The sequence below is a fragment of the Sardina pilchardus genome, chromosome 13 (assembly GCF_963854185.1).
Source record: "Sardina pilchardus chromosome 13, fSarPil1.1, whole genome shotgun sequence".
In the NCBI taxonomy this organism is placed as follows: domain Eukaryota; kingdom Metazoa; phylum Chordata; class Actinopteri; order Clupeiformes; family Clupeidae; genus Sardina; species Sardina pilchardus.
Window position 1 is genome coordinate 27,817,506 of NC_085006.1, and position 22,650 is coordinate 27,840,155.

General features: G+C 47.5%; 2 protein-coding genes across 2 annotated transcripts in view; both read right to left on the minus strand.

Moving 5' to 3' along the window:
• Positions 1-2,879: 2,879 nt before the first annotated feature.
• polr1g (RNA polymerase I subunit G) lies at positions 2,880-4,820 on the minus strand. Its single transcript, XM_062552477.1, has 3 exons — positions 4,624-4,820; positions 4,108-4,243; positions 2,880-3,789 (listed from the first exon to the last, which is right to left on the minus strand). The coding sequence occupies exons 1-3, from the start codon at positions 4,691-4,693 to the stop codon at positions 3,027-3,029; spliced, it is 969 nt and encodes a 322-aa protein (XP_062408461.1). The 5' UTR covers positions 4,694-4,820; the 3' UTR covers positions 2,880-3,026.
• An 8,234-nt stretch (positions 4,821-13,054) lies between these two features.
• The window catches only part of gpr4 (G protein-coupled receptor 4), a 30,066-nt gene continuing 20,470 nt past the window's right edge, over positions 13,055-22,650 (minus strand). Inside the window, exon 2 of the mRNA XM_062553116.1 lies at positions 13,055-15,558. Coding sequence (XP_062409100.1) covers positions 13,693-14,814 — 1,122 coding nt within the window. The 5' untranslated portion in view covers positions 14,815-15,558 and the 3' untranslated portion in view covers positions 13,055-13,692. The remainder of the gene's footprint in view (positions 15,559-22,650) is intronic.

Sequence of the window (22,650 nt, forward strand, 5' to 3'; positions counted from 1 at the left end):
GGGATCAAAAAAGGTGCTATATTGAACCAAAGCTGGTTCTATTGCATGCTTCATATATGGCACCCTTAAATGGTTCTTTAAACCATTTTGAAGGGTCAATCAAAGGAACCCCTTAGGGTTCTTATAAAGCCTGCATGGTTCTTTCTATATAGCACCCAAAGAGCACTTTTCTTAAGAGTGCGGGCCAGATGAGGGATGTGTCTGTTCCTCGTGCGCCTCTAAGACAAGCCCACTTTGGCTTTGGGGGAAGAGAGTCCCTCAGACAGTCCTTCATTTGAGCAGGGAAGAGTGAGCAGGTGCGACCGCATGCCAGTGCTCCATGCCATGGCCATGTTTACCTGCCTGAGCTGCGTTATCATCACCTGCACAGACTGGCCAGGAAAGGACAGACTCCACCAGACAGACACAGAAACAAAAGGAGGAACAAAGAGAGAGAGAGAGAGAGAGAGAGAGAGAGAGAGAGAGAGGCGTGAAAAAGGAGGAGGGAAGTGTGGAGAGGGCCTTTGCTTTGTGTTTTTCTCTGTTGCAAAAAATAAGAAAATAACATAAAAGCAATTTGGAAATACAGAAAAAAAAGCAGTTAATGATGTTCACACAATTGGTCTTGGTGTGCTGTTCTGCCACCAATACCCCTCCTCCAAACACACACACACACACACACACACCAATCCATTCCAATGCCGGCTCCATGGTCCTTGGCAGGTCTGCGTTGCCATAGCAACACTCCCCACCACCACTATCAGCATCTCCTCCTCCTCCTCCCCCTAGTTGCCGCAGGCCGGCTGGAGCGATGCACGGGTACAGAGAGAGAGAGAAAGAAAAAGAAAGAGAGAAAGAGAGAGAAGGATAAAGAGAGAAAGTGCAATGGGGAGAGGAGTAACTGCTGCAGAGGTTGAAAGAGAGAGAGAGAGAGACGAAAGACTGCTTTGAAAATGAGAGTGAGGTGGGTGCAAACGAGATTGACTCAAAAAAATGAATCCCCCACCCCCTCTTCCAATCCCTAACCCAATCTCCATCAGCCCCAACCCCCCTCGCCCTCCTCCCCTCTCCTCCCCACCTCCCTTATCATATGCATCGGCTGGGTCGCTCGCACAGGCCCGGCGCTGCTCTGCAGTCTGGACACGTTGCATCCGAACTTCAGACTGCATTCAATTATTCATCTGCCTCGGCAGACAGTGCTTAGTGTTCAGCGGGGGAGAACTCGCGTAGCGCTCATGGCGCAACGCACCGACTCGCACCACGCACGCATTATGAAACCGTTGCGCACAGGGACTCTTCGGTCGGGGTCTCTCCAGCTATGCGGACGCGTGAGAGCGGTTGTTTGTTTATGACTGCGCGGGTGTCACCTCACCTTGACGCTGCTAATGTGATAGGCTACTGCTGCAGCTACAGGCGTTCATCACGCCGCGGTTCTGCGGCTAGCGACGTCCTCTCTCATCCACGTTGTGTAATCTGGCGTGGCTGACTGCGTGTGTAATGTTTGTGCGTGTGACATACATACAAGGTGTGACTGATGTCCTTTGGTGTCACGCACTGCTGCTACTAGGTGTCCGCGCCCAGACATGGATCAGGTGGCAGGGGGTCTCTCGTAGCTACCGGATGTCACCTTGTACGCGCCTGAGATCAAAAGTGCCGCTGGCGGATGTGGCTCACGCAAGCGGGGGGATATCTGAGCACGGCAGCGCTGGTGTTGTCACATAGGCTACACGCACAATTAGACACACACACACACACACACACACACGGGCAGTATACTTATACATGCCCCCTATGGTTGTTGACTAAATGAGTTGCTAGCTAGAGAATGCAGATCCTATCCTGGATATGAGTCAGGGTTCAGTTACCATGGGGCATGTCCAAATATTTGTGTCCATTCATTCATTCAGGCCTATAATTAACACTATTGAAAACACGTGTTTTGAAGATGCTTACTACAATCAATGAGCCACTGACATGTATTCCGAGTGCATTGTATGTTTTACGCACACGCCTAGCTGCATAAAACAGTTGGATAATGTTGAGCTGGAATGGAACCGCTTCATGGAATAACTAGAACGCCCATCACACTGATTGGATGTGTGGGGGTAATATCTGGGCAGTGGGGATGGAGGCAGGGGAAATTAATGCGTCAGAGAAAGCGAGTGGCTGCTGCTTTTACACTGCGAGGGAGGAGGTAGGTGCGTAGGGCTTCGCTAGCGCGGAGGTGGGGGCTACTACGGTTCCGCTCATTAGCAAACAGGACCATACCCCGGTGCAGTACAGGAGGATGACAGCGAGCGCCAACTGCGACCCACTACAACAGAACGGGAAGAGACCCTCGTTTACTAACCATTATCGCCTTCTTGTGGTGTAAGGCAAGTACTGCACCTATATTTCCTGTGCAGCTTTTGGTATGACAGGATTATAGTGTTCCTCTGACTAACCCGGGGCGAATGAGAGTCAAAGTCAAGCAGGCCTTTGAATTAAATACAAGCAAACAAAAAAACAGCTATTGATTCCACATTAAAAAAAAACTCACAAACAATGTAACTATGTAACTAACAATGTAGACTGAGGTAAACCTGCACATTAGTCTCTCCTGCTTCCTGTCCATGTGTGCTGTCTAGAACCAATCAAAACTTATGTACCAGGCACACCTGGATCATTGGTCTGATTGGTTGAAGGACTATCCAAATGAGTACAGTCTTTGAACTATAGTTACTATGCCCATTGATCATGCCTCTTGTACAGCAGAAATACAGCGCAGACACCCCAGACTAATGTTACATTTGAAAATATTTGTTTGGTCTGGTGATAGCCCGGCTAATTTTGGGGTATTATTTCCTGGCAATATATGCTCTGGCTTTGAAGAAGAAAACATTTGATGCATATTTCTAGAGAATGGGTCTAAAATATTTAATTATTCCACATCATTCACGTTCTCAATGCAACATGTGCATAGTGTTTCACATAAGAACACGGTCGAATACAGTAGATGTGTATGCATGGCCATAACACGTAGAAAACACAAGACAAATGCACAAAATCTAATCAGCTTCAGTTTTAGTTTTCTTCTTTTTCTTCTTTTTATGTACAGACTCAGAGTCCACTTCGTCTCTGTCCATGGGCTCCTGTTTGACCCTTACACAAGGGTCCATCACCACCACCTCCTCCTCCTCCTCCACCTCCTCCACCTTTACTCTCTTTCTCTCTTTATCCTTCTTTTTCTTCTTCTTTTTCCTCTCCTCCGTCACTTGCTCCGCCGCGCTCTCGTCCGGCCGCTCCACCTTCACCACCACCACGGCCGCTCCCTCCTGCTCCACCTTTATCCGCTTCTCCTTCTTCTTCTTCTTCTTCCGCGGCGTGTCCTGATCGTGGTCCGGCTCCGTCTTCACCGGCCAGATGGGTACAGTCGCTTCCTCGGCCACCACCATCGCCTGCTCCTCCTCCTCCTCCTCCTCCTCCTCCTCCTCCTCCTCCTCCTCCGCGGGGGCCGTGGCGGGTCTGCTGCTCCCAAAGGGGAAGTAGCGCTGTCGCAGCCCGGCGGGGAGCTGCGGTGCTGGGGCGGCGGGGACGGCGATGGGGCCCTGGTTGGAGCTGCAGTCTCCAAAGGTCTCGGAGATGTTGAGCACACCGGAGAAGGCGGGGGCACACAGGTGGGCGTCCGGCTTGCCGGGGTCGCTGGTGAGAAGCCGGAGGCTGGCGGAGGTCGAGCGTCCCCCCAGCACACTGAAGATCTTCTGGGCAGCGCCGGCCTTGCCCGTCTTAACTGTCTTCAGGCCCACCAGAGGCAGCTTCTTGCCGGAGAGACTGCATACGGAGAGACAAGAGTTAGAGTTAGGGCTACTCAAGAAGTAAGCACATATTAGCCAGCCAGATATAGAGATAGATTGAAAGATATATAGAGACCTGCTTTCATGTGCATTTATCTATGTTTGCCTTGCGCTTGTGATGAGACATCAGAAACATACTACACACCCCAATTTGGCTCCAGCAGGACGCCATGAAAATGGTTACAGTGTCAACATTTCTACTAAGACAGTACTCTTCTTGATTCTAAACACACACACACACAAACATTTCTGTCTCAGGGCAGGGGAGCACAAAATGCCTGTTTGAATGTCTCACCTCCGAGGATCGAAATTAACTGGGGCCTTGATGAGCCACAGCTCCTTGTTGTCGTCGAATACGCTCTGTCCTTTTGCACTTTCACATGGGGCGTACGACGCTGATGTGAAATCTTCTGGACACTCATACCTCGTACCTGTAAACCGCAGGTAAGGTACGTGACAGTGAATATGAATAATGGAGAGTACTATAAACATCAGCCATGTACACCCGTGGGATGTCAACATGGTTCAATGTATACTCTTTCTCCTCTACAAAATTGCAGCGGACGTTAATTATGACAATTATATGCTCGTGTGATGTGAACTTCAGCAAGCTGATAGCAAGCTTGCAAACTAGCTAGCCTACATGACGTTTAATACGAGCAGGACAAGATAATAACTGCTAACACATCTTTTCACATTTCCTGTTATGGGTCAACCAAAACTTTGAGAATAGCAGGTAAATTAAACTCAACAAAACTATATGAGAGAGAGATAGCATTAACCCTGCTAACTTCAGTTGTTAGCCACTCACGTTTAGGTTGCTGTGCTTTCGCTGGTGAGACCTCATCATCGCTACTGCTATCTGACATGGCTTGCGACATGGTTGCAATATCATTCAAATTCAACGCAATAACTGTTAGTTCAATCCGACGCGTAAATAAACTTGTTAATTATTTCCATGGTAAAAACAGTGAACCACCAACACACGTGTTGTACTTGCGACCTCTGCCCTCGGAAGCAATAACCACTGTCCAATCAGAGACTTCGAAAACACAACTCGCTCTTGAACAATTCTATACTTTTGACACTAGATGGCGTGCTACAATAGGTTATTTCCGTTATTTCAGAGGCAGATACAGTACAGTACAGTAGATAGATAGATAGATAGATAGATAGATAGATACTTTATTCACAGCCGGAGAGAAATTGCTGTAGGCCTATTGAATTACATTTGACACACATTCCACACACAAAAAAGGGATTTTTCAAAGAAATCACTGCACAGCACATATAACAGGCAAATGTATGGTAGGCTACAATATGGAACATAGAACAAGCAAAACAAACTGAAGTTTAAAAACAAAACAATGTGATCTGGGAAAACCCTTCACATTGTGCAATTTTGCCAACTGGAGGATGATATCAGGATTTTAGGGGACAGCGTTCAGAATTTTGCTAGGATGATATCAGAATTTTAAGTTGGTGAAATTTCAGCTGAGAGGGTTGAAGGATTTTAGAGTGCACCGTGTGAGGGTTTTCCTACATCGCATCACCTTCACCCCTCCTCTGGAACTGGTGTGGAATCTGTGGAGTTGTAGCCAAGGGTAAAACTTTTGTGTTTTTTTTTTCTGTCAGTGGCTTGAATCTATCCCTGTATAGCGGAATGTGGCTTCAATATAATTTCACAGGCAATTTAAGTAGAGTACAGCCATTGCAAAATAATGGAAATACAAATTAACTGCTGACATCTTTCAGCCTGTGGCCTAAAATATTCTGCTGCCTCCCTCTGTCTGTAGCAGACTGTGTGAACTCAGCTGTGTCAGGAATGCCTCTCTTTACTGTTGCAAACACTTTAAGGCGCAAAACAAAACTCATCAAAAGACAACACATAGCCTACTAATGAAGGCATGATGAGAGAAATCAGTCGAACATTTGGAACATCTGTGAACTCCCCCAAAACATCCAAATGTGTGTTACATTAAACTGACTCCCAGCTTTTATAATAAAGTTACTCCAGGACATGTTTATGTTCTTACAACCAATTAAAGGGCACAATTGAAATGGCTGTGGTCTCACCACAGACTCTGCCAGAGGCAGCACTGTGGCCTGATTGCAAGAGAAGCCCGGGCGAGCAGGCCTGTCCGTGAGCGGGGTCGAGGCGGCCGTATAGGCACTGGAGCACGTAGATGGTATTCTCTAACCCCTCAGCGTTTATTTGCTCAAGTTCATCTCTGGTGAGAGTCTGTGGGAAAATGCTGCATGCTGGGATGTACAGTAGAAATATCATTATGTAATCATTAGGGGAAAAAACACAGGCTTGGATGGCTAGCCCTGGCAAGCTAAGACAGATACCTCCCCCCCTTCCCCCCCCCCCCTCACAACACACACACACACACACACACACATCATGATATGTTCAAAAGCATCTGACAAAATAGGCCTATGCAGGGAAGGGCAACAAGATACAAGTAACTTGATATGGTGTGACTAGAAATAACACAGATGGATCCGAATACCAGAGAAACCTGCAACAACACAGAGTCCTCGCCTCACATATCAACACACTCACATATCAACACACACACACACAAAAAACCCAAACTCATGCAACCCCAGAAATAGCAGCGCTGTTTCCTAAAGAGAAAATAGTGCGGAGGTAGACGATGCTAATAAGATTGCGGTTGTGTAGTGGCTTGTGGAGAATGCAGGGCCATTATCTCGTCCCGTGTTTATTTTTCATGGCCGCGCACAGTACAGGCTGGTGCAGAGTTGTTTACTATTCTCCCTCTCTGCACGCAGTCCCCCCGCACCGCAGTACAGCCATGCAGGCCAGCTCAGAGCTCAGCGCTCAGCTCTACACTGTGACCAACGCGATTATTAACGACGACGCAGCGCACGGGAAGCACGTCCTTTACAACAACATCTTAAGGGTTCTGTACACATTTTTATTTTTATTTTTTTTTAATCTGTTGAATTATTTGCAAGTGCGACACTGGAGGGTGGTCTGGGGTAGGCTACGTGGCTTCTTGTGGTTCCCAGATGCAGTGGTCAGTCAGGCCGATGGGCCGGCTCCCGTGGTCCCTTGTGGAGGCGTCTCGGTGTTAGGCAGGTAATCAGACAAACGAGGCCCCCTCGGGCCGTTGCGTAAGGCCAATTGAAAAGGGATTAATGGTTCTGGGGAGCCCCGTGGGGCTGCGGGTCAAAGGGAGCTCGGCGCCAAGCAGCGGGCCCGCGGGCCGGCCTAATGAGCTCCAGCACAGACTGGACCGCTCTCCTGCCGGCCCGGCCCGGCGCGTCTGCGTGCTGATAGGCTAGCGTGAGGAGGGTGAGTGCGTGTGAGGGATTTGTGATTAGGCCCTCATGTCCTTATTGTTAGACTGTCCCTGTGGTGTCGGTTAGTGTCATACACACACACACACACATGCATACACATTCTCTTGCTCCAATCCCCTCTCTCACACTCCCTTCCTCACCCTTCCTTTCTCTCTCTCTCTCTCTCTCTCTCTCTCTCTCTCTCTCTCTCTCTTACAGTAATTTCCATCTTTCTCTCATGTTTCATGCTCTGTTTCTTTCTCCCCTCGTCCCCCTTCCTCTCTTCTCTCTCTTAGACTGCCATGTGGTACCACAATTCTTCTGGAGCTCATCATCCTCTCCTCCTCTTTCTTCATTTCTTCATCACTTGTTTTTTCCATCCATCTATCCATCCATTCATCCATCTTTCTTCTCTCTTTAAATCCATATTTTAATTCATAATCATACATTCTTCATCTCTCTCTCTCTCTCTCTCTCTGTCTTTCTCTCTCTCTCTCTCTCTTTCTCTGTATGTGTGTGTGTGTGTGTGTGTGTGTGTGTGTGTCCATCAGTTGGGGCCTGTCGGTTCAGTAGTGTTGTTTACTCAGGGGAAGGGACCATGGGAAATGTGACCACATCCCGACTCCGTCTCCTCCGTTCCCCTGCAGCTGGGAGCGTGTCTTCCCACCACCCCGGCGCTTCTCCAGACGGGGCCCCCCGTGAGGCCCCTGACGTCAGCAGGGACACGCCAGCGCTTGGGCCCCTTCAGGATGCAGCGCTCGCACAGCATTGGCAGCACAGCGGCGCTGGCGTTATAAAGGATAGTTAGAAACAAAATTAACAAACGGTTTACATTAACATTGTTCTGTGAAACACCAACTGGTTTCCCATGTTGGAGACAGAAATAGTCGGGAGAAAAGTTTGATATAATGGTCTTTGACATATAATTGTCTGTGTCCCTTTCTAGGAAATGATGCTCTGAGTTGTATGTTTAGCCTTATGTGGTTGAAGCTGCAGTCATCTGAGGATAAAACATTTGAGACACTTTATTTTATTTAGCTTTTTTTATTTATTTTTTTAAGTGTTGCTTCCACCGCTTGGCCTGGAATTTGGGGCGTATGTGAGAGAATACGAGATGAAGGCAGCATACATGGAATATGTGTATGTGTATGTATGTGCTGTAATGTGTGTGTGTGTGTGTGTGTGTGTGTGTGTGTGTGTGTGTGTGTGTGTGCATGTGTGTGAGATAGAGAGAGAAAGAGAGAGAGTGTGTGTGTGTGTGTGTGTGTGTGTGTGTGTGTGTACCTATGTGTAAGTCCCTGCAGTGAACTTCAGTTGTTGTGTTAGGACACATCCGTGGTCATAACCTAAATAAGCCGTGGAACCCAACTGTATACTGTATATGAACTACACTAGGCTATATGCTCTGTAGAGGGAAAGGCCATTGCTGTCATGAATATGCTGTGTTTGTTTAGTCCCATACATTTTTATAACGTAAACTAATTATATTCTGTACATGAGAGGGATCTAACTGGCTGACAGTTACTTTTGTTTGTTAAACACTGCTAATCCCTACAGTACATATTGAAATTTTGTCAGGGACTGGACATCTTTCCAGGAAGTCAGCATGTCAATGTAAACTTGAAAGGGATAGACACTGACATTTTAAAAAATATCACAGACAATAAGCAAAACGTCTTTGATAATTTTTTATGTAAAAAATATGGCAAGTTTTAGAGAGTTGCCTTTGGTGCAATTTTACTTATAATTCCAAAAGTTTTGTACTTTGAAGTACCGCATATCTCTGATGCGCGTTGGCGTTTCGCTCAAATTCACTGCTGTAATAGGATGTGAATGAAAACCTCATTGAAACAACAACAACAACAACAACAAAAATTGTAAAGTATGGCAGGACATTTATGATTCCTTACAAATCCATGGGTAGAGGGACAGAGATGGAATAGGACAGATATGGATGAAGAACTCTGTGTGTCTGTCAGGGTATGATAGTGTGTGGGCTGACTGTTAGTAAAAGGTGTGGATGTACTGTATTATACTGTCTGTATGTATTGGTGTATGAGTGTGTTGGTGTGTCTGTAATATAAATAAGTGGCACTGGTAAGCTATGAACATGAATTGTGTTGATTTAAAAACTGTACTGGTGTGCAAAAAAAAAAACCCCAAATAAATATCATTATATAAAAAAAGAACACCTCATTGAAATGTATAGCAACACAAGCAGCTGCTGCTCTGTCTGAAGGGGGATTATCATAATGCATGCATGGAATCAGCCATGTTGCCCTGCTCCCTGCTGGCATAAATCTAGCTTCATATCGTCCATGTTAAATAAAACACAATTTATCCTGGTGGGTGGCAAAGCAAATTGAAGTGCAACATCCTCTTTACGAAGGCCTGAGAGATCCTCTAAACTGCATCCCATAGGCTGGGAAGCTAGAGGAGACAGAACAAGGAAAAGAGAAAACATAATTTCTCATATTGCTAAGAGTTCAGGATGTTGCTGTTGGAGAGTTCTTTAAAGTTTGTCATTCATCATTCCGTGCTAACAAAAAAAAGAATGGACTTATAACTGGAATAGTAAACTAATGTTGGAGCGGATTTTTTTATGTTGAATGTTTTTCCTTCTTTTTTTTCAATAACAACCACTTAAAATCAGGGTAAATCGGCCACCGGGTTTGTTCAAATCAAAAAGATACAACTCAGTTTTGATGATGGGGCAGTTTTTGTCTTTTGATGTTCCCTTTGATCCCATTCTGCCCTCACAGGCGATATTAAAGCATGACATCGGGGAGATCAGAGAGCAGAAATGTGCTGAGTCATGCCTTTTATTACGGCCTTGTCTCGCTGCTACTCGTGCTCGGAGAGGAGCTGCCTCTGACACGAGCGAGCCTGGCCCCTGGTGTGGCGGAGAGATCGGAGACAGATTAGGGCAGGGTGCACCTTCTGGAACTATCCATCTCAGAGCCTTCTCCTACTTCAAATGGAGCTGAACGCCTGCTTTTGAATATGCTCAGAATCGTAAATAATAATAATGAAAAACTGAAATCCATATTTTTTTTACTGTTCGAAGCCTCAATTGCATTTATTTCAGTGCTATTACTTATCAGCGTACCATAAAGTACAGCATGTAGTGTGTTGAAAGCTAGCCCTCTCTCCCCTTCCTCTGATGTACTGTAAGCAGTACTGCTGACTGTAAGCAGCACAAATAGAAGGAGAACATTAGTCAAGACCTCTCCACTCAACAAGGTGCCTTTGTTATGAGTCGGCCAATCAGATGAGCTGCACAGAGAGAGCACCTGCGGTGGTCTGACATTAGAGGCAAGACAGCGACCGTCTCCACCAGCTGTGTGTTATCAGATGCATCTGTGCTGGTGGTGGTCTCGTGTGTGTGTCTCTGTGTGTGTGTGTGTGTGTGTGTGTGTTTAAATTAAACTATGTGGGTGCACTTGGATTTGTGTGTGTTTGTGTGTGTCTGTGTGTGTTTGTGTGTCTGTGTGTGTGTGTGTGTGTGAGGCTATGAGGGTGCACAATTATTTGTGTGTGTGTGTGTGTGTGTGTGTGTGTGTGTGCTTGTGTGTGTCAGGAAGGAGACTCCACAGAAGGGTGCCACCTAGGTGTTGGCTGCCCTTGGCCACGGAGCACGTGCTCAGAGCCATGCACTTCCTGTTAATCAGGAGGTCAAAAGGTCAGGCCCAGGAAGCTCTGTCCTGCCAGCCGCCGATGACTCACTGGCACTCACTCAGCAGCTGGGCCTGCTCGGGCAACCAGTGACCACCGACAAGAGAGACAGAGGGAGAGAGAGAGAGAGAGGAAAAGAGTTTGAATTGTGTGTTTGAGAGAGTTTTTGTGTGCAGGAGTGTATGCATGTGTGCATTTGTATGTGTGTGTGCCCACAGGTACACGTGTGTGTGTTTTTCTGGATGTATGTTTGTGTGTTTATGTGTCAGACATGATTGTGGAAATGGTATCTGGTATTTAAATCTGAACACAAACTGGGTGGGTCTACCTCTGTATGAGTGACCATGACATCTCACCATTTACCATGGACAGGATCAGAACAGGCCATCTGATTTTCACAGGATAACTCTACTTGTTCTACGCATAATGTTTGCTTAAATATTTATTTTGACAGTTTGTCCTGTTCATTTCTGAACACTGTGTGGCCACCTGAGGGAAAGATCAGGGCACCTGGGGCCTACGTGCCCCTGCCAGTGAGGGAAACAAGTTAAAGATAGAGCTGAACAGGACAGAGAAAGAATGGCACTGTACAGAGAGGAAGAGAGAGACTGGAGAAGAGGCAGAGAGAATAGAGAGAAAGAGAGAGAGAGAGAGAGAGAGAAGGAAATAGTGAACAAAAGACAGACAGAGTAGAGAGGGGAGTGAAATAAAGAGATGCAGCTGATTGGCTCCGTTCCCCTGCCTTATCTCATGTCATCTCGGTGAGCTGGTCTCGTGGCTCTCCCGGTACGGTACCTCCGGCGGCTCACAAATAGGTCAGACACACACACGGAGCGGAGTGCCCAGACTCCCTCAGCACCTCAGAGAGCGGCGGCGGCGGCGGCGGGCAGCAGTGGTGGTGGGCATCCGGCACCACAGATCAGAGGCACAGTGGCGGCAAGGACGGCGGCGGCAGCCCACACACAGGGCATCTGCAGCTGGCCCGATAAGCCCCCCCCCCTCTTCCCCCCCCCCCCCCCCCCCCCCCATTGTGGCCGGGGGCTGGCGAGGTGACCTTAATCGCTTCTGTGTCAGCGGGCAAGAACACTGGGCGGCGGGACGAGAGGGCAAGAGGGCAAGAGGGGCGAGGCTGGCGTGGCCAAACCGGGGCATTGTGTTGTCGGCCGAGCGGCCGCCTGCGCTGGCACAGGCCCTTGCGGAGGAGAGGAAGTGGGTGTTGGAGCGTGGGCAGCAAGGGTGGAGAACCTGGACAGGAGAGAGGGGGGGGGGGGGGGGGGGTGATGACCTCAACTTCTGGTAGTCTGTGTGTGTGTGTGTGTGTGTGTGTGTGTGTGTGTGTGTGTGTGTGGAGGTGGGGTGGACGCTTGTCTGGACAGGCAGGTGAGGCCAACGGACAGCGTTTGCAGAGGAGAGTCTATAAATAGGCCTTTTAGGAGCGGGCCGGATCAGGTGACTCAGAGAACCACAGAGAGCCACTATCCCTCTGTCCCTCCATCCATCCCTCTCTCTCTCTCTCTTCCTCTGTCCCTCTATCCATCCCTCTCTCTCTCTCTCTCTTCCTCTGTCCCTCCATCCATCCCTCTATCTATCTCTCTCTTCCTCTGTCCCTCCATCCATCCCTCTCTCTCTCTCTCTCTTCCTCTGTCCCTCCTTCCATCCCTCTCTCTTCCTCTCTCTCCCCAGTCCTCTCCATCCCTCCATCTTTCCTCCTCCGTGGCGAGGCGCTACTGTATGTCTTCCTGACATCTCAAGATCACCCTTCTGCTCCGGCGGCGAGCAGAATATACAGGCTGGCTGCCTGGCTGCTCCCTCTGAGGAGATTAATATTACAGAGGCCAGAGCCAGAGGACACACACACACACACACACACACACACACACACACACACACACACACACACACACACACACACACACACACACACACACACACACACACACACTCTTGGCCCCTGGGAGGGAAAGAAATCTGCAGTGAGAGAGTCCATAACAGGTTGCACTGATTGTGCTACTGAGAGAAAACCACAGAGAGGATTCATCAAAATGTTCCTCCTTAAGCTGACTTAATAGCACTTTTATTCCACCTATCGCTTACGAAGTCAGTTTGCTTCAACATTTTATATCCTCACTAACAATATGAGTGAAGCTAGATGCTGTGTATCATCCGGTATACTTTTGTACCCTATTTGTTCCCATTCCGGCAGCTTTCTGGCATGTTATGCTGTTACGGTGTTCTACGAGACCACAGCAGCTGTGTACTTTGATGTCCTTTATTTTTCCTTGTGTTATAACGATGCTACATGAAATTACAACCCCGTGGTGAGACGACAGTGACATTCAACTTACTGGGTTTTATACGCAAGGCATTCAGAGAGTTCTGACAGAGAAATGTAAACATGTGCAAAACAAATGAACAAACAAAATAGAAAAGTGACATTCAACAACCTTTTCACTTTGGGTAACTTTCACAAGACAAACACTTTGGAGTCTGTTTTATAAATTAACAGCCCAGGGACGCAGTGAAGCTGAGAGAGAAAATGTCTTCTCCAACTGCCGCTCACTCAGCCAACCATAACTGCTGCTCATACAGACGGGACAAACAATAAATTAACTTTCAAGAGAAACGGAATTTCAATCCTATCCTTCGGTTACACGGGCTACAGCGCATACAATACAGTAATCAGACCTTACAGTGGACACACATACAGAGCCATCATCAATCATGTCTTGCCACATGCTAAAAAAAGTCTCAAGAGTTCCACAGTATTAAAAACACGTAAGATAGTCCTGTCCTGCTCCAGACGAATAAATCAACTCGATGTGTCCGATATCACAGAGTAGCCAGTGTCCATCGCGGTGTGTGTGTCCATCCTCTGTCGCTGTCCGCCTGTTCACTACTTTTTAACACTGAGAATGGTCATCTGAAGGCACTCGTCTTTAAAGGCCTCCAGCTCGGACTTGTAGGAGCTGGTCTTGACCTCGCTGCAGAAGCTGGCCTTTTTGGATGCCAGGGGCGTCTCCATGGTGACCGACGCCCCGGTGAGGCCGTCGGCGTGCGCGGGCACGCTCGAGCCGCAGCTGAGCGCGGCCAGGAGGCGTCCGAGCGCCCGGCCCACGTCGTGTCGCGCGCCCTCGTTGACGAAGCAGTAGAGGATGGGGTCGGCCACGCAGTTGAGGCTGGTGAGCGCCAGCGCGGCGTGGTAGGCGGGGAAGAGCCGCTCCTCGCCGCGGCAGCTGCACGGCGCCCGCAGGTAGAGCACGCTGCGCCACAGCAGCAGCACGTGGTACGGCGCGAAGCACAGCAGCGCGATCAGCACCAGGCTCAGCGCCAGCCGCTTGATCTTGGCCTTCTCCTCGCGCTCCGTGGACACGTTGGTGCGCACGGCGCGCACGATGCCCCGGTAGCCCGCCAGCATCACCAGCCACGGCGCCAGGAAGCCCAGGAAGGTGCGGTACAGGTTCATGCCCGCCACCCACTCCTGCATCGGGTAGCGCTCGAAGCACAGCGTGCTGTTGCGCTCGTTGGGGAACAGCTCGTCGTGGAAGAGCGGCGCCGAGTTGGCCACCACCTCGATGACCCACACCACGGCGCTGACCGCCACCGCCGTCTTGACCCGCCGCACCTTGGCGAAGCGGAGCGGGTGCGCCACGGCCAGGTAGCGGTCGACGGAGATGCAGCAGAGGAAGGCGATGCTCACGTAGATGTTGGTGTAGAAGATGAAGCCGAAGAGCTTGCAGGACTCCTGGCCGTGCACCCAGTTGTCGTGGTGCAGGAAGTAGTCGATCCACAGCGGCAGCGTGGCGATGTACAGCAGGTCGGCCACCGACAGGTTGATGAGGTAGACGCCCAGCTCGTTCTTCTGACGCACCTGCAGGTACGCGGCCCACAGCGCCATGCAGTTGGTGGGCAGGCCCAGCACCATGACCACGATGTAGAGCGTGGGGTGGAAGAACTGGTCGATGTTGGTGTCCACCAGGCAGGTGATGTTGCATGTGGCCGTGTTGTTACTCGCCATCGGAGAGTTACCTGCTTTTGTTACCTTTACCTTGACCACCCTCGCTGATCTCGAACCGTCGAATTATCAACTCAACATCGTTTGGGGAATTTCAAAAATCGTATGCAGGCATCCCGACGCGAGGGACAGTGTGTGAGCAGCGCTAGCTGCCGCGGTGGGTGAACACATTTAGCTCCAAGCTGCCGTCCGTCTACAAGCTAACCGCATCTCTTAAGATAACACGATAACAGTTGAAACGACAAGTCCACCTCAGGAAGAGTATTGGCAGGATGCGGTGGTCATTGTTGAGAAACACACGCTGGCTGTGACCGCACAGAGACACGCGTTCGGAGAGACCGCCCTGCCCCTCGGCTGTCTGGAGCGCGGCGCTGAAAGAAGATGAAGCGCTGTGCGGCTCTCGGCCTCTTATCTCAGCAGAGCCAGGGGGCCCCCGCACTGGGCAAAGGGGGCCATCAATCTCCCCGTGATTACTGCCAGGGTCTGGCTGCAGGACGGAGGGGTGGGTGGGTGGGGAGGGAGGGAGGGAGGGAGGTGGGGGCTGGTGCTGGTGGAGGCCGCGGAGGCTGAGAGGCAGGTGAGGGTGGAGGAGGGCACGGGCGCAGTCAGAGGGTCCAGCAGGATGCTCGGTCAGAAAGCGTCCACATCGTGAAGATAGCGAAGATGACCCTCTGTTCTGATCTCAGCCCTCATGGATGACCACTCCAGTGATGCTTTATCTCCAATGATCGACTCAGCTTCAGATGTCTGGAGAGAGAGAGAGAGAGAAGGAGAGAGAGAGAGAGAGATACGTGAGTCCAAGCAGCATGGGATTAGGTGTGCTGTTTGTAGTGGTCATACAGGTGGGTGGGTGGTTATGATAGGTAATTGTTCCACTGTTTTTGTGATTATATAGTCTTAAGACCTGTTCAGCATAACAACCAAAACACAAATATACAGTTTTGTTTCTATTGGTCTTTTAAAAACAAAGCACAGCCTCAATGAGACTGACTGGGAAAGAAATCAATTTTTACATTTGCTATTTTCATGTTCCCCCATGTCCTAACATACACTCACTCTAACCACAGTTTTTTTTTCTAAAGTGTTTTCTTGGACTAGGCCAATGTTTGCTTTTTTTTGTTGAAATATTATTGTTTCAGCCCATCCTCAATTTACCAGCTTCCTCTATTTCTCTTCAAACATGTCAGTTGTCAAAGCCATTCATTATTCATTCATACACTACACTGATAACATTCTCTGAAAATTTCAAAAGTCAAAGTCAAACATTAGCTTGAAGCTCGACATGTTCCCTAAAAGACAGACATTGATGAGAAAAGACAATGAAAAGAGTGAAAACACTCACAGAACATGGAGACCCAATACATGGTAGCATTAGAGCTAACATATCAAGACGGCATTCTCATCCCCTCCTCCTGGAAAACACCTTTAGGCTATGCAGCTGCCGGCGCCCATTTTACATCATAATCCTATGGAGCACATTTTGTTTTCAAAAAAAGTAATCGGCTTCTTTAAAAAGCGTGATCGCAGATGTCTATTTCTGCAGCTCTCAGATCTGTTTTACAGTTGAGAATTGCTCAACTTCTAGCGGAAAACCAGCCTACGTCACACTGCTTTTTGACAGCTGACCAATCACAAGCAGATAATCAGAAAAAATACACTTCCAGCTGCATTTTGAAGCAAAAATGAAAGCAGATTTAAAAAAAAAAAAAATGAAAAAGCGGTCTGCACATTTCCTAAAAAGAAACCAGGTCTGAAGGTAGCCTTACTCACTAATCCATAAATAGAGCTGTGCATGGTGTCTTCAGTAACGGTGTGTTGTACTGTAAATACGATTACTCTCACACTAACAACACCTCATGCGGGGCAGCTTACTGAGTTCTCAGCAGTCCAGGGAGACCTAACATACTTCTCAACAATTCAGAGGAGAGATAGGAAGGATAGAGATTGGGAAGGAATTAGGGGCACTAAACACTTGTGTGAGGACGGCTCCTGGAATAAACCTCCAAGACTGTAGGAGAACAGATATATCACAACTCCACTGGAGAAATGATATAGTCTGGGACTAGGGCTTAATCCACGCCCTGGAAGATGCTCCTACTTGATCTGAGGACACTGAACACAGAGTTCAGCTCAGGAGACTGGCGAGGTGTTAGTCTGTGTGTATGTGTGTGTGTGTGTGTGTGTGTTGGTGAGCTCAGGAGACTGGCGAGGTGTTAGTCTGTGTGTGTGTGTGCGTGTGTGTGTTGGTGAGCCGTGCGGCCCGAGCCTGAGGTCATGGCTGTTTACGTTGTGATGGATTATTAATGTGACTTCTATCTGTCTACAGCACTTCCAGAGTCTCTTCCATCCACACAATAAGACGGCCATTAAACAAGGAGTTACTGACTATCACACAGCAACATGTGGCTCAAGGAAAAACAATCATATGAATTCAATTTTCCATTTGATTTCAGACTGGGTTTGAGTTCAATCTGACCATGAAAAAGGGGTGATATTTCACTATAACACACTCGACACACTCACACTCACTCACACACACACACACACACACACACACACACACACACACACACACACACACACACACTATCGAGACCAACACCCGTTATCACCATGACATCTAATAATTCATGTCAAGATGAGGGCTATATAAATTGCTTTATGTCATCAACATGCCATCTGTACTTTTATGGGTTTCAGACAGGCAAGAGACTGCGTGTGTGTGTGTGTGTGTATTTGAGATAGATGGAGAGAGAGAGAAAGAGAGAAAGAGATTCCCAAGAGTACCAACACACAGAATGGTGTGGATGTAATGACAGATCATTTCATGAGGTGGACAAGTCAGGTTATTAGTGCACGGAGATGTGAAAACACACAGAGAGAAAGAGAGAGAGAGAGAGAGAGAGAGAGAGAGAGAGAGAGAGAGAGAGAGAGAGAGAGAGGTAATTCCATTGATAATCTCATCAAGGGGTAAGCCAACAAGCCAGATTCCAGTGTATCAAGATATGAAAACACAAATGAAGCTCTCTGGAGCTTAACCAAGCACTCAACCAAGCTCAGGTTGTTTATTTGCCCACCCGTTATGCCCAATAACCACAGCCAAGGGGTGCTGGTACACGAAAAGAGAGAGAGAGAGAGAGAGAGAGAGAGAGAGAGAGAGAGAGAGAGAGAGAGAGAGAGAGAGAGAGAGAGAGAGATAGAAGGATGTACGGAGAACCACACCACAAACAAAAGGGGGGAACATTTGGTAGAACATTTGGCCTGGTGGGGGAGCGGAGCGCTTGTTATTTGCTTGTGGTGCCAGGTAGCACAATGGGATGAAAGCTGGAGCCACACTGGCTTCTGGGGAGGGGAGGCCGTTTCAGGACAAACTACACTCGGGTACTCTCCGCTGTGAAATAATGGCGCTCCTATAACCGCACGCCAAAAGCAATACCAGGTGCATCTCCTGTGGTGTTCTCCTGCCACAGAATGGGGTTTTATAGGCCCATCCAACATGGGTGCTGTTCAAGTCTTATCTATGCAATATCTCTGCCTGTGAGCAATAACCAGACAATCGGTCATTTCTATTTGAAAACACTGTGCTTGTGTGAAGGTGATGCACCTTCGTGTCCTCACTGAAGAGTTAGTCGCGATGTAGTTTGGAAGAAGGTTATTTTATCTTGCTCTAAGCTGTTGTAATGTCCAACAAACACTAATCAAGTTTAGTGGAAACACTGATAAAGGTTTAAAAGGTCTCCTGGTAAATGGCTCTGAGCTCAAACACAACATTACAGGTGATAAGTGTAGTCAGTAGTTCATAAAAACACAGTGTTGGGATATGCTGGGAAGCTGGGATATGCTGGGAAGCTGGGATATGCTGGGAAGCTGGGATGTGTGCTATGTATGACGATTACTTAGCATGGAGTGTTCCTTTACAGAAATGAAATGTTTGTGGCAGCAAACTTGTGAGTGATTTGTGGGAAACAAATGAGTTCATTAGAAAATATTGCCAGACGCTTGTCAATGTTGACCGTTACGGGCAAACTTCCAGGCAACTTCTGGCAACATGGAGAAGTTTGCAAACAGTGGCAAATGTGTTGGCCAGTGATCTGCCACCAACCTTAACCAATAAAACAAACTTTCAGTGAACTTCTGGTGATAAGCTTAATTTGCATATGGCTTTGCTGCAACATTGCCAAAAGTTAACTTCAACTGTTTCCCAGAAACGCAATCTGCATGTGAAAATAGGACGTTGCCACCTTGTTCGCCAGACACCTGAAATGTCTGTAAGGGTTATCTGGAGAGAGTCAGGTCAGGTTGCTGACAAGAAGGAACAAGAAGAACCACGCTTGCAATTTATATATATACTGTATATATATAGCCTATATATGTATAAATATACACGCTAAAGCTGTAGGGGAAGCTCTGCAGAGAAATATGCAAGCATATAACGAGCGAAAACTAAAAGCGAAACCGACACCGGAGATGAAATCACCAATCCTGCATAGCTTCTCTTTAATCTCAGCCAGATGATTAAACTTAAACTACCAGTATATGCGTTCGTTCATTATACAGTACATTCTACATTTTCCGTTATAAACTGCTAGAGAAAAACTGCTTGAGTCTGGAGACTTCAAAGCCAGGAGGGAACACCTTGCTTTCATGTGCATGCACTAGCTGTATCTCATTGTCCAATTGTCCAATGTCCAATTGAAGTGATCACCAAAGAAATATGCCAGAAATACAGAATCCTGCAGTGAGAGCTATAATACTGTCTCTTTATCATTGCCTCCATCGAGATAATCCGATGCCACACACAGCAAACTCACCACACACACATATGGTACACACACACACACACACACACACACACACACACACACACATAGACACTACAGCCAAGCACAATGAAAACAGGCTCAGTTCCAGCTAACACCACCAGTCCCGACTCTTTTACACCTGTGTGATCTCTGGTCTAAAGAGTTGTGTCCAATGGTGGATTTAATATGTCTGTGTTGTTGAACATTTCTAGATGGTTGTGAATACTAGTCTGAACACATTAGACTACTCTCTATGGGCAGATGTCTATGATATGTCATCATAGAATTCCAAAATAAGTAATCCCACCCAAAAAAACTAAATCTGGCTAGACGGAACACAATTTACTTAAAATATGGCCTTTAATCTTTGAACCTGGATTAACTCTGAGCGCACACTTGTGGGAGTGTTTATATCAAACTTCTTTTGGCAAAATAGTTGTATTTGGTGAGTGTCATTTTGTTGTGAGTTATGGTCAATATGTCTAAACTAAAAGTAATGTGTCTAGATGCAAGGCATTTTAGCCAAATGCTCAGCATCGCTGACAGTCATGTACTTAGGTAACCTCTCGAATAGCAGTCAGTGGAAGAAATGTCTGTTGTGTACATTGTCCACCTTCATAGTAATGTTAAAGTGTGAGTCTGTGTTGCTATAGCATGGCATGTGAAAACTCAGAAAAGAGACATCATATGAGCACATTATAGGGTCTTCAGACATATTTATTCAATATTCACTTAGCCTGTCCGGCGCTTCTTATGATTATGGTTTGTATAATATAATGTTGTTTCGTTTTCATTAGGCCATTGATTAAATTGACATTGTTGTTTTACTATTGCTTAACATGCCATAGTTATTGCTATTCTATGATCAATTGAATGACTTTATTGTTTATTTACTATTCTCCATTCATTGTTTATTTGTTTGCTTGAATTGATATTGTTTATTGTTTATATTGCTATTCTCCCTACTTCTGACTAACGTTTTGTTCAGTGAATTTGTTAAATTAATTACAGTATTGTTTTATTTGTTATACAGTATTGTTTTGGACAAAGGCGTGTGTCAAATAGCATAACCGTACCCGTATGTAGATCCATTGCTTCTTGCAATAGATACAGTATAGATGAGGTATAGCACTTCAATCAGATGGTAAAATAGACACAATTTGCTTGTTTTATCGGCATCATCTTTTCAAAATGATAAACCTCAACTTTATCATTTCAAGCAAATTATTTTGCGGACCCCTTGGCTCAAATGATTTTGCGGACCCACTTTGAGAACCACTGTTCTAGAGGACAACGGAGGTTTCTCCCATTCAAAGAGTTCTCTTCTGGTCCTGTATCGTCCCTAATTATAGAGTTTCTCTTTGGGATACGCCGTCCTCAGTTCTGTGTGCCATATTTGTGAGCATGTCTTTTTGTAAACAAGTGACATGGGACTCTTCCTGTGATGCATCGCTGCCTAGAACAGGCCCTGGAATGTGCCCAAGTCCACATACCAGCCTCTCACACTATCGGGACTTATCAAGGAAACAAAAAGAGACAGTGTTGCGTGCTATCAAGAGCCAGTAACCCGTTGAGGTGAACATGCAACAGAACAGCGCGTCGCTGAAGCACGGCCAGCATGCTGCTCGGATCTGTTTGAGAAGAGTTCATCAACCTGACACTTCACACATAGACCCAGAGGTGGCTCTGTGTCCGTTAAACACTCTTCTGTCCGCGCTAGAGGACGTTGGTGTGAACCTCAGCGGTAAGGGTGCGATGACAGAAAACTGGCGAAGGTGAGAAACACAAGGAGAGAGAAAAAAGGAGAAGGAAAGGGAGAGAAAGTGTGAAACGGAGGAAGTTGATGTACAGTATGAATACGTGTGAATATGACAGAGGAAGAAAGCAAAAGAGATAGACCAGAGATAAAGGAAGAGGACGAGAGAAAGAAAAAGATGGAGAGAGACAAGAAGAGAGGGGGTCAGAAGAGGAAAAAGACAGAGGGAAGAGAGGGATGATAATGTGAGAGAGAAACACCGCAGCGCTGGCACTGTCCGCTCGCTAACCGGTCATCTGTGGCAGTGTGGGCAGCGAGGGGGGCATCAGCAGCGGGCGGCAGTGGCGGGCGGCGTGCGTTTGATGGCGAGCCAGCGGGGATTAGCCCGCGCGGCACACACACAAAGAGGCCGTGCTGACCATCGCCGCCCGCCGCATCCCCCCGCACACACAATACTGTCCAGCTCCACTCCCACACAATGTGCTTAGCCTACAGTTTCCCCACTGACCAACAGACCGACTGACTGACTGACTGACCGCCTGGATGGACTGTTGGGTTTCCCATGATGCCCTGTCTTAGTTCTTTTTGTTTGTCCTGCTCACCCAGCAGTGTGAGTGTGAGTGAGTGTGTGTGTGTGTGTGTGTGTGTGTGTGTGTGTGTGTGTGTGTGTGTGTGTGTGTGTGTGTGTGTGTGTGTGTGTGTGTGTGTGAGTGTGTGTGTGTGTGTGTGTGTGTGTGTGTGTGTGAGAGAGAGAGAGGTGTGGAGGGCTACAGAGTCTTCATTTGTGTGCGTGTGTGTGTGTGTGTGTGTGTGTGTGTGTGAGAGAGGTGTGGAGGGCTATAAAGTCTTCATTTGAGTGTGTGTGTGTGTGTCTGTGTGTGTGTGTGTGTGTGTGAGAGAGAGAGGTGTGGAGGGCTACAAAGTCTTCATTTGTGTGTGTGTGTGTGTGTGTGTGTGTGAGAGGTGTGGAGGGCTACAGGGTCTTCATTTGAGTGTGCATGTGTGTGTGTGTCGTTAGCCAGTGTGGACGCTTTTATCGTTATGGTTATAGTTATCGTTATCGTTCTTGGTGTGAACGGCCCTTTAAGCATGTGAGCTGTTCTGTTGCATGTGCCCTTTGCTTTCTAATGATTTAAAGCACTGGCACGGTGCATGAGCATGAACTCTATACATAAACAAGGCGTGCTCTGCCTTGCCTGTGACACTGCTCAGTGCTCGGTGCTCAGAGAAAGAGCAGGCCCAGAAGCGCTCGCTGGCACAGCTACAGGACTGGATATGGCA

What these genes read in the sequence shown, in the direction of transcription:
- polr1g (XM_062552477.1), bottom strand. Translation starts at nt 4,693, where the DNA reads ATGTCGCAAGCCATGTCAGATAGCAGTAGCGATGATGAGGTCTCACCA. An exon ending in GAAAGCACAGCAACCTAAAC is followed by an intron (nt 4,244 to 4,623) that starts GTGAGTGGCTAA and finishes TGCGGTTTACAG; the next exon opens with GTACGAGGTATGAGTGTCCA. An exon ending in GTTAATTTCGATCCTCGGAG is followed by an intron (nt 3,790 to 4,107) that starts GTGAGACATTCA and finishes CTCCGTATGCAG; the next exon opens with TCTCTCCGGCAAGAAGCTGC.